The sequence below is a fragment of the Pseudomyrmex gracilis genome, unplaced genomic scaffold (genome assembly GCF_002006095.1).
Source record: "Pseudomyrmex gracilis isolate BER0280 unplaced genomic scaffold, ASM200609v1 scaffold_405, whole genome shotgun sequence".
NCBI classification, from domain to species: domain Eukaryota; kingdom Metazoa; phylum Arthropoda; class Insecta; order Hymenoptera; family Formicidae; genus Pseudomyrmex; species Pseudomyrmex gracilis.
In genome coordinates, this window is record NW_018020989.1 from 13,519 (window position 1) to 32,308 (window position 18,790).

At 44.8% G+C, this 18,790-nt stretch overlaps 2 protein-coding genes across 2 annotated transcripts; one reads left to right on the forward strand and one right to left on the reverse strand.

Annotated features, from left to right (window-relative positions):
- Positions 1–180: 180 nt before the first annotated feature.
- Positions 181–5,450, forward strand: LOC109860527 (ribonuclease Z, mitochondrial). The gene is made up of 6 exons (XM_020439658.1): positions 181–557; positions 667–1,414; positions 1,521–1,837; positions 1,913–2,308; positions 2,387–2,730; positions 2,851–5,450. The coding sequence occupies exons 1-6, from the start codon at positions 333–335 to the stop codon at positions 3,245–3,247; spliced, it is 2,427 nt and encodes an 808-aa protein (XP_020295247.1). The 5' UTR covers positions 181–332; the 3' UTR covers positions 3,248–5,450.
- LOC109860528 (protein singed) lies at positions 5,429–16,881 on the reverse strand. Its single transcript, XM_020439660.1, has 8 exons — positions 16,561–16,881; positions 8,496–8,635; positions 8,136–8,379; positions 7,649–7,782; positions 6,937–7,223; positions 6,659–6,819; positions 6,075–6,545; positions 5,429–5,975 (listed from the first exon to the last, which is right to left on the reverse strand). Exons 2-8 carry the CDS (start codon positions 8,556–8,558, stop codon positions 5,770–5,772), a joined length of 1,566 nt encoding a protein of 521 aa, XP_020295249.1. The 5' UTR covers positions 8,559–8,635; positions 16,561–16,881; the 3' UTR covers positions 5,429–5,769.
- Positions 16,882–18,790: the final 1,909 nt, after the last annotated feature.

Genomic DNA, 18,790 nt, shown 5'->3' on the forward strand with positions numbered 1-18,790 from the left:
ACGTAAGTTTTTTTTCTTTAGTTTTACGTAAAACTATTTTTTATATTTACCGGGCAACATTTCGTAGGCGGAAGTTCTCGCCAGTTCTCGCCTACTTTTTGGGATGATCGAGGCAAACACGCGGTCCGGAAGAAAATGGTAGGATGTTTCGCATGTCCACCGCACGAGGTCTCTCAGATCAGTACGGAGATTTCCTGATCTGACGAAACGCGGAGGAACTCTGTAATCGCACGCACGTGTTTTTCGAGCGAATCTGGTTTACGATTGTTGAGGGCGACGGACAGATCGACAAATGTTTGATTTTATCGCGACGATCGAGACAGATTGAACGGATGAGGCCGAACGTATATTCGTTGATACATCATGTTGTGAAATGCAACAGTTGCACGTTGCTGTCTTTTGCGAGTAAAACTTCGAGCTTTCTGCGACATTGGTCGCTTCGTTACGGTTACACCATGCCGCGTTCACCTTCGCATCTGTATGACATGCAAAGAGCGAGGCAGAAACTTAAAGAGAAGTCGGCAAAATACACCTCCAATGCGAGAATTTCCTTACAGGTTAGTACTGACAACTGTCATATATTGTCAGAAGTAACATGTGATTGTGCAAAAAGAGTTCAATTTGCTGGAATTACGATTAATAAATAAACTTACTCCGTTTGATTAGATTTTGGGCACCGGAGCTCACGGCGCGCCAAGATGCGTTTACTTGACAACGGGTCACACCAGGTACATCTTTAACTGCGGCGAGGGAACACAAAGACTGGCTCACGAGCACAAATACAAGTTAATAAAACTGGAGCACTTATTTGTCACGTCGGCGTCTTGGAACAATTTGGGTGGCATTCCGGGAATGCTTCTGACAATACAAGACGCCGGAGTGCCAAAAGTCACAGTGCACGGTCCCAAAGGAACCGTGGAAATATTTGAGGCGATTAAAAAGTTTGTAATATTGCAAGCTCTGAAGATCGAGGAAGCCAAATGTGACGTTGCTCAGCCGTACACAGATTCGGTAATGTCTGTTTCTTATGTTCCCATTGCAAAGTCCGCTCCGAAAGAGGAGGAAAAGGAATCCTTTAATATAGGAGAAGAAGTTGTTGACACAATCAATTACTACGACTACAAAACCAATAACAAACGAGTACCTGATAAAATAGAAGAGAACCAGAAGAAGATGCAGAAGATGGAACAGAAGCCTGTGGAAAAGAAGAGGATATCCAGCGTGGTGTCCTACATTTGCAAACTGCATCCTCGACCAGGCAAACTGTCCTTGGAGAAGTGTGTGGAGAAAGGAGTGAAACCCGGTCCGCTGTTCGGCCAGCTTAAATCCGGCGAGGACATTACTCTTCCCGATGGTACCGTCGTTCGCAGCAAAGATGTCTGCGAGCCGGCTATACCCGGTCCTACTTTTCTAGGTATTGTTTTGACACATCAGAGTCTTTTAGGTTCACGTTTGTTTCTTTTTTTTTTTTTTTTTTTGTTATAAATTTTTGACGTCTATGTTTTTATTCGTATGCGCAGTCGTGGAATGTCCATCGGAAGATTACCTGGACTCGTTTGTGAGTCATCCCAGCTTTGTTCGACATCAAGCACCAACGGAAAACAAGGACGATTCGCCGTGTTGCGTCATTCACTTCACGCCTCAGAAAATAATGGACAATCCTCGCTACGTAGACTGGATAAATAAATTCGGTCTCAATACGCGTCACATAGTTGTGAACGAGGAGAATCAATGTTTGGGCACCGAGGCGGTTCACAGACATCAGCACAAACTTCACATGCTGCATTCTGAGATATTTCCTTTCCTGAACGAGGAGAGCTTCAATAAGGAAACACGAGTAAGAAAACGGATCGGACTTCTTTTGTTCCGAAATTTATTTCCGTGTCTTGAATACAAGTTTCTCTTCTTTAAGGCGGAGGACTTAGCCATCATCCATCGGCCTAGAACGCATTACACCGTTCATTTGCAACCGGAATTGAAATTCGACGCGACAAACGAGGTGTCGCTTCATCCAAAAGAATACATAAACGAGGTCTTCGAGAACGACGGTTTCTTAGACGCGTTGGCTGAGCTACAGACAAACATCAACGCTCGAACGGAGAATTTCTTGTCCAGAAACAGTTATCCAAAGATCATTATGCTGGGTACCGGGTCCAGCATTCCGAGTAAGGTCAGAAACACGAGCGGCATATTGCTACGAGTGGACGAGAGTCACAGCATGGTGCTAGATTGCGGGGAAGGCACTTACGGTCAAATCGCGAGGATCTTCGGAAGATCCGAGACGGACAACATCATGAGAACGATCAAAGTAATACATTTTTCCTGGTCTTGTAACTTACCTTCGTAGCGTTGAGTGACGTCGGTTCAACGCGCGTTTCTTTTTCAGGGAATATACGTGTCGCATCTGCACGCGGATCATCACATCGGTCTGATAGGTCTGCTGAAGGAAAGAGAGAGGGTCACGCAAGACCCTTTGTACGTGTTCGCGCCGGGACACATCGCCGCTTGGCTACAGATGTATCACAAGCGTTTCGAACCGATTTTGCATCGAATAATGCTGATATCGAACAGCGAGTTCTTCATGGACATACACATGCCCATGGATAAGAAGTACAGAGACATGTACAAGACGTTGAACGTGCAAGCCATCAGGACGGTATACGTCAAGCATTGTCCCTACTCTTACGGTGTTTCCGTGACGCTCAACAATGGAAAGAAAATAGTGTACAGGTAGAGTTCATCTTCACATTTCGCGAATGTTTCGAATTGCAGCGAATCTAATTTATCTACTTCGCACTTTGATTTGTCTCTCGTTCGTATGCGTTAATTATGCGACAATATTGTTTTCAGCGGTGACACCATGCCCTGTGACAATCTTGTAAAACTCGGTCAAGATTGCGATTTGCTGATTCACGAAGCCACGATGGAAGACGATCTGATAGACGAGGCGGAGTTCAAGTTTCACTCAACGGTTTCGCAAGCCATAAAAGCGGGCGAGCAAATGAGATCGAAATTCACGCTGTTGACGCACTTTAGCCAACGTTACGCAGTCATTCCTCACTTGGCGCGGAACGAGAACGAGCCGAGACTGAGCAACGTCGGTATCGCGTACGACAACATGCACATCAACTTCTCGTACTTGCCGCTTCTGCCCTTGATGTATCCGGCGTTGAAGTTGATGTTCAACAAGTATTACGTGGAGATAGAGGAACGAGCCATTAAACGACAACGCGTGGCGACGGATTAGGATAATAAAATTATTGTTTTAGATTTGTTTATGCAATAATTGCATAATAATTGTTGTCTGCAATTTCAACGTGTCGATCGAATAACTTGGTTCCTGACTGAGCGCACACAACTTTGATCACAATCGACGATTGGAATTCGACTACTCGCGAGAGTGCCAGACTGATTGGTGATCTTCACATCCAAGGCCTCTGGTTTATATTTTGTATTGACAATTGTAAAAAAAAAATTCTGCCGCTTTTGCCTTACTAAGAACTGTCTGAAACGATTCTTCGTTTGTTAATTGCAAACAAATAAACGAGATTGTAATAAATGCAGTAGAAATTTTAGCAACAGTTTTGTTATAACTGTTTTACTTTTTAACGTAAAAAATAAACTCAGTACGTAAACACGCAAACATCTCGCGATATTTTCACAGAAAAGTATCACCGAGAAATGTTTGTCGTGCAAATAATTTTTAGCATGACGGATGAATTGTTTTATGTATATCGCGCCCAATCTGTTTCTTCCACATCTTCCATAATTTTTCGAGTTACTTCCTTGGAACAATTTGTAAAACAACGAAGACACCCTGTATATTATATTTTAATACATATAGTAAAGATTAATCTGTCGAGTATCGGAGGATTATGTTTCAAATAGACACCTCACTTAAAAAATCTGACCAATAAAAATGTTATTACATTCTTTAATTTATTACATTCATTGTTCTCTTAATGCGTTTTCTAATAAGTAAAAGTAGTTAAAATGAGATTGCCACTTATTACAAGGAGTACAAATATATGTGTGTGTGTGTGTTTATATGTTTGCGTGTGTAGGTCGTTAGTAGATCAATCGTATCCGACATATGGTTTACGCGATCGAGTAAAATAACAATGTATGTGTGTGTGCGCGCGCGCGCGCGCGATGATTTTCGGGTTTAGCATATGTATAAATACGTGTTTTCGCGGCGTCTCGAAGTGTGTGTTTTAAAAATTAAGTGACGCGCGCGAGGCGTGCACGGGATAGATATGCCACGTTATTATTACAGCGATGAAATAATGACGAGAGACAAACGTATTGTATACTTACATGAAAACCGACATAAGTATACGTGTCTCGAAATGATCTCGCACTTAAAATCGTATATATATTAGGAAATCCACAAATCCACATGAAAAAGAAACACAACGTTCAATCTCCCCGTTTCGACTCGCTCTGAGAATACGATATATTAAAATCTATCTTCTACTATGTCTCTAAAAACCACACGCGTGTGTGTGACGACAATCGACCCCTCGTCGAAGTGTCGTCGCTCTCAAACAAAGAAAGAGAGAGAGAAAAAACCAAACAAAAGCGAACAGAAACGCGAATTCATTTGTGCTGCTGCTGCTGTGTTGCAAATCTTTCCATCACCCTTAAAGCCTTAGTTCGGCATAGTTGACTTATAAATATAAATTGCGGAAGGCTGATAATACATGTTGGTTGAAGCGTACGCGAGGAATTGCAAAACTCGATGTGCGTTTTTTTTTCTTTTCCTAACTTGTGACCGCAACGTAACGAATGTGTGTGTGTGTGTATGTGTATGTGTATGTGTTGTTGATTGATTGATTTTGGCAGTAAATTGCAGGAGGCTGCTGACCCGGTCGGAGCAGCGACATCGGAACGAAACTATCGGAATTTGACTCTGCGTCTTTTTTTCAAGTATTGTATATTTCTTTAAATAATATGACTAATATAAAATACGCCCCTAACGGTAGCAAATAGTCGCGCGTTGCCACGCTGCGAGCAACTGGACTACTTCGCGGAGTGACCTTTTAATGAACGCGTTTATCAAACTGTCGCGCGCACACACGCACACGCACACGCACACGCACATATACACACATACGTAAGACGAATTTTGTAAAATAAATAAATCACACACTTTCTCATAATAGAACGAACTTTCGTCGATTTTACGAGAGAGAAAGAGAGAGGATCATCATAAAAATTATCGCGCTCGCAGCGTGGCAAGTCGCGCGTTTACAATATATGTATATATATAGATATAAAAGTGTGTTACGTATAAAAAACAGACCGTACAGACAGTTACAGTAGTCCAAATGGCCGGTCTCGGACGTTTCTCGGACCCTTGCACAAATTACCTGGATTGCAAATCGAACAAATCAGTCAGTCTTGAATGTATTGCGGATTCAAAGCGTTTTTTTTTTTTTTTTTGTTTTCTTTTTCCATCAAGATCTCTAAAGAGAAGGGGACAAAAAATAGAAAAGGAGTATAGTCGCGCGCGCGAGCGCGTCGACACCGTTATAGGATTTTTTTTTTTTATTACGACGCGCGGTACGCTCGATTAAGTACGCGACAGGAATCGGCGCAGACTGCGAGTTCTCTGCCATTTGTGTGTTTTAGGTCGGGGGATTACGGTGCTGCGGTGTTTACGACCAAAGCTTGAAGAGACAGTGGAATTATGCGCATCTCTCGTTTTCTTCGTTGCATTATTCGCGCGTGTTGCATCATTTTTTTTTTTTTTTTTTATCTCTCGCATTAAAACTCCCACTTTGTGGCGGACTCGTAGTCCGTCTCGCCTAAGCGCAACACGCCGTTCTTGCCCGCGGTGAGATACCGGCCGTCCACGCATTTGATGCAGATCCGCGACGGCTCGCGCAGCTCCAGATAAAACCCGTCGGACGGCATGTCCGAGTCCACGGTGACACCTTCGCTGTCCGCGTGCCAGTACTTCCCATTTTGACCTGCGCACATACATACATCGTCGACGAATGAGACAAGATAAATATAATAATTAAAAAAAAGAAAAAAGAACGATTAAGCAAAAAAGGGGCAAATTTTACCCTTGAATCTGACGACACCGCGTTCGCACCGTTCGACGCGTATCGTCTCGTAGATGGCCTTGTTGCACTCGAGCTTGGGGCTGGCCCCGCTCTTCGGCCCGACAAAGCCCTGTTCGCAACGCAGCACCAGCACCGGTCGGTTCATCAGGTAGAAGTAATATTTGGCGGCGTCCGAGTCGTTGCTGTTGAGCGAGTCGGCGTTCGCGTAGAGATGGCCGGATCGTTTGGTGGCCAGGAACTTGCCGTTGTTGGCGCGTATCGCGACGGTGCCGTCGTTCGATTGCCACACCAGATCAAAGAGCGCGTTAGACGAGCGCTTGTGATCGGACGCCTGAATGCCACCGCCAGCTTCCAAGCTCCAGTAGCGGTCCTGCATTGTCCGCACGTACCATCGTTTCGTCACCCGATCGAACTCTAACTGGAATGTCTCATGACCGGAGATCTCGTCCTGATTGGCCGTCACGTCGACGCCTGACGACGATCAAGCATCAATTTCTCTCGGTTGTCAATCAATTACTTACGTGATTTTTTTTTTGCGACAAAACGTTTAATTAACGAGCAAAATTGATTGAAAACTTGTTTACCTTGTTTCACCGAAACGTATCGCTGATTCAACGCGGCGACGAACGAGGCCTGTGGCAGAGATTCCTCCAATGAGAAGAGCTCGTCGCGCGTAACGGTCGTGGATCTCGACTTCAGAACAGCTTTGCTTCCAATCGGTGCCAAGTACGCGCCGTTTATGTCGCTGTGAGAGACAATCCGTTAGACACATTTAAAAACGAGATTTCCAACTCGATATGACGATTGTTTTCTTTTCACAAATTGTCACATCGATCGAAGTTTAATTTGCCGTCAATTATACCGTAGAGCAAGAAGACCAGCGTGGAATTCCGCGGCGTACAGACAGTCCCGCGTGCAGCTGTCCAGTAGTTTGCCGTCGCGCGCGAGATACTTATTATTACAGGTATGCAGAGCGTAATAACCACCCTCGGACTTGCCGTGCTCCCCGTGCTCGTCGTCACCCATGGGGCGGAATTCCAGAGTGAACAAGGTGTCCTCACCCCAAGGCACCGGCGCGTCAACGTGAATCTCGTCTTGCGTCGCGCTCAGATGTGCGAAACGTTTCCTCCCGGCCGATCTGAGATTCACCTGACGACGCGAATATATATTCAATTAGCGTTACTTTGATATCATGCTCATTAAAATTATCGTTCGAGTTTATAGATTAGAGAAATACACTGGATTTTTTTTTTTTTACATTTCATCGGTCGTAAAATTGCTCTAATCCAAGAGATCGCTTTGAAACCGATTAAAAGAGTATTAAAAAGACATTTAAAACAGTTTAATGTCTTTTAAAACGATGATACGCAGATACGTGGCGTAATAACGAGAAAGAATCGAGAGATAGCGCAAACCGGAATTTTGAAAAGTGTCATTTGATCGGAGATAAAACACAGTTATTAGCCGTAGTCGTGTAGAAACGGGATTGCGCAAACGGGGGTTCTAGCTGAGCAAAACGCGCGCTCCTCGTTCGCGCAAACTTCAAAACGCAACAGGTATTTAAAAGACGTTACCTGCGGTCTGGCGGCGAGATGCACCAGCCAGTATTCCGCCTCGCCTGGGGCTTTAGCAGTGCACTTCAATTCATCTTGGCTCGAGCCTAAGAAGTAGCCTCTCTGGATGTTCTTCAGCGCCCATCGTCCGCTGCCTGCAATTTGTTTCGATTGCCGCTCGTTGAAAAAGAATGCATTTACGACCGCTCGTTACATTACTTAGCGATTTAGCGGAGAACGTAAATCGACGGACATATAACGTTTGAAAACGCGATAAAACACGCGCGCATTTTGTAAAGTCACTTTGTGATTTAAGTTTCAAAAATTTACGGTATATTACCAAAAAACTCCTCGCGCGTCAAATATTTGTGTGTGTGTGTGTGTAATAACGTGTCCCAAACTCTAAAGCGATGATGTGTTTGTCTTCGAATCGCGCGAGAAGAAAACTCAACTTCCGGAAATAAACGGAAGTGCGAAATAATTGTCGGATTGTCAGAAAATACCGTACCGTCGGACGAGAGTTGTATCTGAAAAGCGCATCCCGGATCCGACGAATCTTCGCTCTCGCACGTCACGTTACCAAACTGGTCGACCGCCAGATATCGATCTAAGTGCGAGCGAAGGAAAACCTGATGCTCGCTACCCTCCAGCGTCCACAACTGTTTCTTCTTCAGGCTCGAGCCGTTGGCGTTGATCTTGAAACCGAACGTCTCCGCCGTGAGATACTTGTACTTACCGTTGATTAATCCGACCTGAAAGAGAACCAATAGATGGTTTTTTTTTTTTTTAACATTGACCGGATCGAGAGAAGTTTTTTCTGTTTCACTTTCAAATTTTTCTTATCCTCGCGCGATTTCGATCCACGTACCGTCCATCCTGATTTGTCGACTCCGTTCTCGGATCCCACATTCTCCGAACCGTTGCTCTGCATCGTAACGACGAAACCGAGCGAGTCGTCCGCTTCTCGAGTTCACCGAAACTGTGTTCGAAATGGCTTCTCTGAGGAAACTGCAACAACAATTACACTATTTATACGCCCGTTTAATCGCACAGTCGTGAATTACAAAATACCCCGCAATTAAGTACCCCTCTACACGAGCGAGAAGTAGAGAGAATTTGTGTCAAGGAAAACAAAAATTAATTACAAACGACAAATGTTTATAACGCACGTGCGATACGTCACACGTTCGATTAGACAAACAGAGAGAGAGAGAGACAGAGAGACAGAGAGCGCACACACGGCGCTTCGCGTGCCGCCAATTGAGAAGATCCGCGCCACTATGTGTATTGATCCTCGGAGTTTCATCCCAACGCTATCGCCGAGCAGACGCCCGAGCTAACTCCGACTGAAAACCGCTGCTATTATTCGTCGGATAAAGCAACGGTTTCTCGCAGTTATTCGCGTTTGTTTCTCCCTTTCTCTCTCTCTCTCTCTATCTATCTATCTATCTATCTATCTCTGTTCTTGCGATTGAAGGATGTTTCTCGAAAAGTTTAAATTTCTCTTTTATTTTCCAGAACAAAAGTTTCCGAACGAAGAACATTTTTGTTCTCTCTCTAATGAGTAAAAGAAAGTCCCTTTTGACACAGGAACGAAGGAACGAGAACTCGTAGAGTTCGAAAAAGTTTCGACCGTAGTTTGTTCCGCGCGAATGTACAGAGAGAATTACAAGCCGAGATAAGATATGTTTGTCGTGTCTCTGCAATTGCACACGCAGCCACTTCCGATAGAACGTGCGATTATAACATAGCCGCTTCTTCTTCAACGGGTTCGCACCGACCAGCCAGAACGGAATGTGCGAGACGTGCGAGTTTTTTCTCCGCACGTCGTAAATTCGCGACGCGATAACGTCCGATTTTATTGATCAATGCCGTTTCCGATTATAATAATTTCTTTCGCGCGCGCGCGTCGAGAGAATTTCTCTCGTCGCTCATTTGCCCAAGAGAATCCACGCGTCATGCCCATTAAATCAACATTCGCCACTGACTGTGCGTATCTTACCGTTAATTTAACCGACCGAGCGAGAGAGAGACAGAGAGAGAGAGAGAGAGAGAGAGAGAACAGCTCGAGGGGCTATTAACCTTTGCCTAATTTTTTTTCACATTTCTCAAGCGAGAGAAAATTGGTTCGGAGTTGAGAAGCTCTTGTGTGTTCTTTTTGTTTTTTTTTTCGAAACGTTTTAACCGAGTTCTTACGTCCTCAGACGGCACAGAAAAAAAGTCAAGGGACACTTCAAACATGTTTAAAAGACAATGAGACGTTTTTAAGTCGTTTTTTTTAGCCGTACGCTATCTCGTACAGAGATGTCTTCACGAGGTCAGTGTTACTTCGCCGCGTCACACGCGTTTTGTCGATTACCTCTTCCGATTTTCGGAGAATCGATCAAAGACGAATTTGCGCGCGGAACACCCAGTATTACGGCTTACGGTGTTTGCCGCAAGATGAGCGTAAACGATCCGCTCTCGACGCAACGTGTGTCATTGAACCGCGGCCGCCGCTGCGTCACAGCAGGACTGCGACGAGAACAGGACTCTCGCGGTGTTTCACGGTGCTTTAATAATACGTGCATCGACGGGACGCGCGCGCGAAGAGAGATGAGATGTAAATAAATTGAGACGTCGAGCGCGGTCGCGGTCTTATTCAGCGGCGCGCGCTTAAGTTAAACCTAACATCGTTTCCGCCGCGTAAAGACCTTAGCGCATTTATCTTTCACGTTGGGCCCGTGATTGATTTGCTTACGATCTCTTACAATTGAAATTTTGTCACGTCTCTATAACGTCTCGTTAAAATGTCACGCTCAGGTGCAACGCGCGAGAGCCTCGTCAAAGGAACACTCGCCTGTTTACAGAGACCTGACGGACAGTTAGTTCTAAGTTTCTCAAAGTCGAACGTTCTGCGATATTTGCTTGTAAAGATTATTTTTATCTCCGCATTGATCTTGAAAAAAATACATAACTTTGATAAACAAATAAATTCTAGAAAACAAGTAAAACTTTCGCGCAGAACAATGTAATGAAGTGTTGTGTTATTACCGCAAACTGCTCTCCAGTGGTTTCGAGAGCAGAAACTTAGAAAGTTACCTAATTGCGGCGATAAATAAAAATATTTAGAAAGAATATAAAAATATTATAACAGTATTTAATATAATTGATAGTTTTAAATTAATCCTGATTTGACACCGATTAAAAACCTAATGGCGCGCGCGGGTTTTTGAGGTGTTCGAACTTTGTCGAGGTTTGCGCGATGTGTCGCACAAAAATCGGCAACGAGAAAATTTCGCTGGTTAACAGCGTAAATAGTAACCGTCAGACGGTGGATCAACAGACGCGGGCGGATGAGTTCGCTCTTAAATTTTCCCGTCACGAATCCGAACGGAAATACAATCCACACGACAACAGCGAACAAGGACAAAGCGAACGTGGAGGAGATGTGACATGTTCGACAACGTCAATTCGATCGTAGAAATCGAAAGCTGTTCTCAGCGATCGAATTGTCAAGCAAAAATCATTTATTGTGTACAAAACCTTGTAATTCCGTGATGATTTTTACAAATAATCCTATATAAAAAAAGTCATTTGGACCGAGAAGTGCGCGTTTTGGAGCCGAATGTATCGCATCTATTGTTGCCTCTTTCCCGCGTTGCCGATTGGTTGATTGGTTGATCGAGTCGAATCGAATCGGTAAGATCGAGAGAGTAAATAATGAAAAACGATTTTGAGACAGTTGGTCGTATATGTAGAGAAAATTAAAAACGTAACTAAAATCACGTGACAGGAAAGAGTAGAAAAACAACACGTGAAAATAACGTGACTGTAATTTATATTATATATAACATTAAATAATANATATTATACATATAATTTATTATATATTTATAATATTATACTTTATATTGTATTATATGTATTATATACATACTACAGTAATGTCATTGACCTCGGCCGCGCGGCCTTGGCGGGGTCACTGACCTCGGCCGCGCAGCCTTGGCGGGGTCACTGACCTCGGTCGCGCGACCGCGGCGGTGTTACTGACTTCGGTCACGTGATTACGGTATATATATATATATATATATACATATATGCGTATGTGTGTGTATTATATATAGATATAGAATGTTACATATAATATATATAATATTCTCTTTTTTACCCTTTTCCCTGTCACGTGTTGTTTTTCCACTTCTCTCTCTCACTATTTTTTGAGTTTAATTTTCATGCATTATTTCTGACATTTCTCATATGTGTATTATATGGTTTATAAGACGTATATACTATCTGTCATCGCGGTGACAGGTTGTGTTCACTGACAACACGTTAAATAAAAATAACAATAGCGCGCGCCTGTGTTGTGCTAGTTTTATACAAAGAAGATGTCTTTCGCGCGGACGGTGTGAAATTTCGAATTTTTACGATAAATAAATAAAAACACCGGCGATCGTAAGAAAAGATCTGTAAATGCGCGACGATCATCGGATTTAAACGGTGGCGCAATATTTGCCATACTTGAAGTTAGCGAGCTGCGGCATTTTTATGCGAAAACGCGATGAGCAGCAAAGCACACGCGAGTTGCGTGCGCGCTCTGCAAGTAGGTATCGGTCCAAGAAAAGCCGCAGAGGCGGGTCTTTGGCCGAACTTGGTCACCGCCGAAGGCAACCGATATCGTCTCGTTCCTCGCTCGATTCGCTGTTGCATATCGGACTCTCTCTTTCGCTTTCAATCAAGCTTAGAAACTTGGTTGTCTTCAACAACAACGCACACACTTCGTAACATCGTTCCACTTCTTTTATATAAAACTCGAAAGTCTTATTTTGTAGAGATTATTTATGTATTTTTGAAAGATTAACATGAATAAACAATTAAAACATTTACATAGAGAAAAGATTGAATAATATTCTACTAATTGTATAATATTATATAATATAATAATATAATAATATTATATAATATTCTATATAGTTCGCTAATAGAAAATAATATAATTTATGTATTTTTACTTGAACGCGTTCAACTAAAACAGTATTTCTCTGCGATCGTGCAGACGGACGAGAGTTAACGTCGGTCAGTATGAAGCAAGTATGTAATTTTTTCCGCGTTCAGGATCGCTTTAATTGCCTCGGCGCGCAGCCTCGCTTCCGAATTACGGAACGGCGTGGCTCGCGCTCTCGTTCCAAGATATTGACACTAATTGGAGAAAATCCGCGCGGTGTTTACGCTCAAATATGAGCCCTAAAGTGATTTAGTTTACGCTTCTGATTGCAACGCGAAAGTCACGCGAGGCTCGTTTCCTGCTAAGCTTGACCGGCCGGAATCCGTTACGCGCGTCTGAAATACAAAGGAGAAAAGACCGGCGTGAGATTAAGGTGTATGATTAAAAGAAAAAAAAAGAAAAAAAGAAAAAGCAAAACCAGCGGCGCGCGACTCAAGCGGAATTCGCGTATCACACGGTCTGGATAGATGAAGAACCGCGAGAAATAAACGAGGAGAACATCCGGTAAAACGTCGTGGTAAAACGAAATTCCGATTCATTATGTAAAGTCGCGTCGTTCGCAAAGAAAAACCCGACACGATAGTTTCTTGCATTGCCGAGGTCATATTTGCAGTCGCGGGTACTACTCGCTCGGCGCGAGTCAAAGAAAAACAATTCACACGTTGAAATTAAGAAACAAAAACGTTAAAAATCAAAAGAATTTCACGGTGAAATTAACCTAACGAACGCACAAAAAAGTCGCGCGGATGCGGTCAGAGCGAATTTCGTTTATTTTATTTTTTTATTTTGCTCCCAAGAGCGCGCAGCTGCGTCGCGAAAAATCGGAGCAAGAAACTTTAACGCGGCGCGCACGCGAGCGCTAAATCGGAGTGTGCTCGCGTTTCTTTTTTTTTTCTTTCGTGCGCTCCGCACGCTTACGCCCCGCAGAGAGGCTTTTTGTCGCCGGGTGATATTTCGCGGACACATCTCGCTCGGTTGCGATGCGACGCGGTTCAAGTAGCGCTGAGTAAGTACGCGATAATACGTCTCTCTGCTTATCGCGAACGATCGAATTGACTGACGACGTCTCTTCCGAGATGCAATTCGGATGATCGAGCAGTTCCGTGCAATTTTAACCAACTTCAACCAACCACTTCAATTTATCGCGCAGACGATATGTCGCGTTATTGCGCGTTTTTTTTCCCTCCCCCAATCTCGCAATTCCCGCGATTTGTCGTCATTGCGCGAATCGATCTGTCTTTGTACGGAGAGAAAAATAATTGATTAAAAATAAAAAAGCATCTGCAAAGACCTTTTTAAATTTCACAGAGGAGTTGAAATTGACAATTCACGTAATGCAAAACGAACTTCCAATGTGAATTTTCGTTTGAAAAATATTTCACGCACATCGAGTACGTGTGGTTCTCATCAGAACAAATTGTATTTTTGCCAGTTCGATACGAGTGTAAATTTGTAACTTTGTTTGCAATTAAAAATATAAATATGTTAAAAACACGGTTAAATTACGGTTGTGGCACCGCCATCGTCACGGTGACACCGACGCGGCTCGCTGTCGTCGGACAATACGCGTGTTCTTTTGTGCCCGAGCGGAAGAAAGACACAAAGGTGCAAAGTACGAGTTATATTACACACACATACACACATACGCACACACACGCTTGGATGTACATGCAATATATATATATACATATTTAGATACATGTGTACTTCTTCCTTTGATTGCATTCAAATGCCGTTATTGTTGCGCGACTGCAATCGCGGAACGCATTAATCTCCCGGCGATAATACCGTTTCAGAATGTGATGCTCCAGCTTTTCGACTCGGTCGCCCGCGCTCGACACAAGACTCAAAGAGAACTTGGCGAGGGGGCTGGTAACCCTCTCATCACAAATATACACTTTTACGAATCTCTCTCGAAAAAAATCATGTAGCTCTGTCGCGCGTTTTTTTACATTTTCGTACATTTTTTACGGCATTTTTACGTCAGGATTCGAAGATGTGAACAGTGTCGAATAATTTCGGCAGTGTTTTTCTCGCAAAACGTTTTTTCTATTTTTTCAACATCGCGCGAGACACAGTGCTCGCCCTTCAAATTAAGCCCTTGTTTGTCATCGCGCTGTTTCTTCGACTACCGAATATAGTGAGAATCTAAAGGAAAGAAACCAACTTCGGTTCTTTTCCACAGGCGTGTTTTACACACACACACACACACAGATAAGATAAGACTCGTTTAAAAGGGCAAAGATTGTATATTTTGCTTTGATCGGTGTAAAACCGACTTCAACCGAACGCCGGGACGTGTTTTTCAAGTATAATTCAAAGCAAGTAAATTGCGTAAGGGACGTCAAACAAATCAAACAAAAGACGAGAAGAAAGGATCAATGAAGGTGAACGTTTTCTCTGAGTTCTCATTGATTCTTTTTTCTTTTTCTCCCGTCAAAGTATTTTACATTCAGCGCGTCGTAATTAGAAGCGACAATCGTCGTCTCGCAGCGTCTTCGCGCGCGAGAGAAAAATAACGAGATAATAAAGAGAAAGAGGGAGAGAGAGAAAGATTGCGCGCGATTTAAAAAAAAAAAAAAACCCGAAGAAACTGGTTTTCTCCGCCGCTTCCTGGTTGCATGTCATCTCCCTTACACACCACGAAATGGTATCGTGGTGTGTCACATGCGCGGCCCTTTCGTTCGTTTCGAGCCAGCCCCACCCAGCCCAGCCAGGCGGAGAGACGAAACGAAGAGAACCTTGAAGAGAGGCCCACACGCCGATCGCGCCGGGCGACCGGGTGACTCACCACCCGCTCGGGCTTCCGTGCGAAATAAAAAAACAAAAAAAATAAAAAAACAAAAAAAAACAGCACGCACTCCCTCGCAACGACAACCCCCGCCGCCGATGGACGACGCATCCCTCCGGCGCGGGAGAGACGATCGGTAAAAATAGTCGGTCTCTCGCCGGCCGGCCGGCGCGTCCGACAACAAAATTTTCACGTTGTTCTGTGCGCGTGTCTCTTTCTCTCTCTCTCTCTCTCTCTCTCTGTCTCTCTCCCTCTTTGAAAGGGTCTGTCTTCCGGCCGGTCTCCATGGGAACAGTTCGTCCATGGTGTGACCCCCTTTAAGGTTACGGGCTGGAAACAGTTCGCGGAAGTCAACATTCGACGAAAATCGAATTAGAATAATCGGATTTTCGCCCGCGAGACGCACGCGTCAGATAAACGCGATGAGCCGACGGCTTGCGATTTTCTTTCTCCAGAAAACTTGTACGTAATATATTCAAGAGAGCCTCAACAATTTTTGTTTTATGAAATCTCTCATCAAGCGACCGAGATCGCAGAAATGCGTCCTGAAGCGCGAACACACGAGATGACAAAATCGTGTTTCCTGTCGACTCGCTACTCGAATTTTTCGCGTGACAGCGGAAGGACTGCCTCTCGTGGCTGCTTCTCACGGCGGAAACAACCGAGACCTTAATTTTCTCCGGTTGAAATTTTAAACGCGGATCTCTCTCGCGACGTAACGTGCGTTAGAGCCAGGAAGCAACGCGCTCGTTTCGACTCGGCTCGCTGAGCAGCTGAGTATCACTCGAATTTACGTCGCGCGGAGACCGACGCTCCTCTGCGTGTGTCCTCGTCGCACCCCTCGCGCGCGTCCTTTGTCGCCGAGAGTGTTGAACCGTCACCTTACCACGCACTCTCTTTCTCTCGAGCACTCGAGAGTGACTCGCTCCTCAAAGACCTTTAAAAGGGTTGCAGCTTTTTAGAACGTGTTCGAATGACATGTCGCGATCGAGCCAGGATTTTACGGTTCGGGTGTGTTCCGGAGCGCGCGCGCGCGCGCACGTACGTACGTGTGTGTGTGTGTGTGTACGCAGGATCGCGAAACAGGACACCGGCGGTGCTCGGCCGCGTTCCGCAGATAAGCACGGGCAGGAAACTGCGGCCGGCTCTCCTTACCTCTCCTTCTCACCCGTCGCTTCTTGCTCGCTCTTCCTCCTCGAAGTCCTCCTGGTTGCTGGCTTCCCTCTCGATCGTTGGCTCCTGCGCTCGCTCGTCGAGCGTAACGATGGCACACACGCGGCTGCCGCGTTTCGCGTCCCGACTCGAAGGGAAAGAGACTCGGCGTTTCGGTCGGGGAAGAAAACGAAGGAGAAAGAGAGAGATAGAACAGTACGCCCGAGAAACGTCGAACGAGGACGCGCGCGCGCAAGATTGCAAAGAAGAAGAAGACACCCAAAATACACGCAGCTCGACGCTCGTCGCGCTACTGAGTGAGGCCCTCGCGCAGGCACCGGCCGCTCCTAGGCAGGCCCCGTCGCGACGACGCGGCATCTCGCGCGAGGGTGGGGAGTCCTAGTGGGGGATTCTCGTCTAGCAATGGCTACGATACCCTCGCGTGCAACACCGTTTGTTCGAAATTTGTTTTTTTTTGTTGTTTTCTGTATTCGCGAGGAAGGGTACGGTCAAAGTTCGCTTTGCCGATTGAGAAAAATCGCGTACTCTCGAGATCCGCGGTTGCGACTTGTGTTTTCTCGCGTCACAATGAAATTTGCGGCGAGATTTCTTTAAACACGCGTGTTTATTTTCGATATTGTACAGACGGCGTCATTAATTCGAAGAATAGGCGCGGGGATCACATAAAAAGTCCAGTTGATCCAAATATCCATTAGTCCCAAAATCGGGTGTCCGGTTGTGGACACCCGATTGCTACTAGTTAGTTAGTACGGCGCCCGTTGGCGCTACGAGCAACCGCCCCGCTTGCCCTCCGATCCCCGCGCCTATTCTTCGAATTAATGACGCCGTCTGTACGATATATTTCGCATTAACTGCTGTATTTAATTTTGTTGTTTTATAAGACACGTTTACAACTTGGTGAATTTTTGCGGTTGATAAACGTTAAAAACACGCGTTTGAGGATTAAAAAAACCCAAACCGTTTGGAAAGGTCGAATTTTCAAATCTTCCCTTTAAATCTTTCTCAGAACAAATGCACGGCGCGCTTGTTCGGTTCGAAACTGGTTTACATCTATCACTCGCAGCAGTTCGGAGCGAGAGAGACTCGCGCAGGCAGAGAGAGAGAGTGAAGGAGAGAGGAAGAGAGGGTGGCACGCGAGGGGTAGACGTGCATCGAACTATCAGCGTTTAGGTTTCCGTAGGGGCGGTGAACCCCAAGCGAGGTTTTTCTCTCTCTCGCGTTGGCGACCGACCGACCGGCCGGCCGGCCGTCGTCGCGCGATCGCAAAATGCGCCGTTCGCGCTATTTTCGCGCGCGCGGAATCGATATGAGACGAAGAAGAAGTCTGCGGCGAACGAGCGAGCAAATACACACCCTCAAAGAAAGAAGAGACACGTTTGTTCGAACGCGACGAGTCATCGTCGTTGTTTCGTCTCTTTCGGCGCGCGTTCTTTTGATGTTTACAGAAAATACTTTGCGCGCGTAACCGACAAACGGTTTTTTTTTTTTATAGATACATCTCTCGTCGTCACACCGCGTGATAATAAAATCGTTTCATCGCGGAGATAGCGGAAACGTCAGGAAATCTCTCGCCAAATCGCCGGATACTTAACCCATTTCGCTATCTCTTCGCTTGCAAATGCGATTTCTCGCCAGGTGCGCGATCCGACGCGATGTTGAATCGCAATCTGGCCGAATCGAAACTGTATTATCTACGTATGTGCACAATAAAAACGAGTAAAATTGAAGAGAGAGAGATAACGAAGTTTTCGTCGGACTACTGTCAGATTGACAAGAGAGAGACTTTAAATCCGACAAGTTTCGAACCGACTGACGCACACACATGTTCGCTTTCCAATTAAAGCGCGAGAGACAATGATATTGCGTATCACGTGACGATAGATAATGTGACGAGGAAACCGTCTCTCTTCTAACGGGTTCTCTCCTCTCGCTCGGATTTCTTGCGATGTCAATTTAATTTGCGCGTTGATTGAAAAAAAAAACGCGAGATTGTACATTTTATACAATTTTCCACTCATTTTCTCCACTTCGCGCAGATTTTTATCAAACTCGCATCCGAGAAAGTTTTTCTTAATTCCAGTAGTACTTCAAGTATTGGTGAATAAAATTAACATGCGATATTAATATCAAATAGCGTTTTTCATCGGATTTTTCGAAAATTAACAACAGCGAGAAAACAACACTCGCCGAGTTTTCGCTCAAATTCGATCGA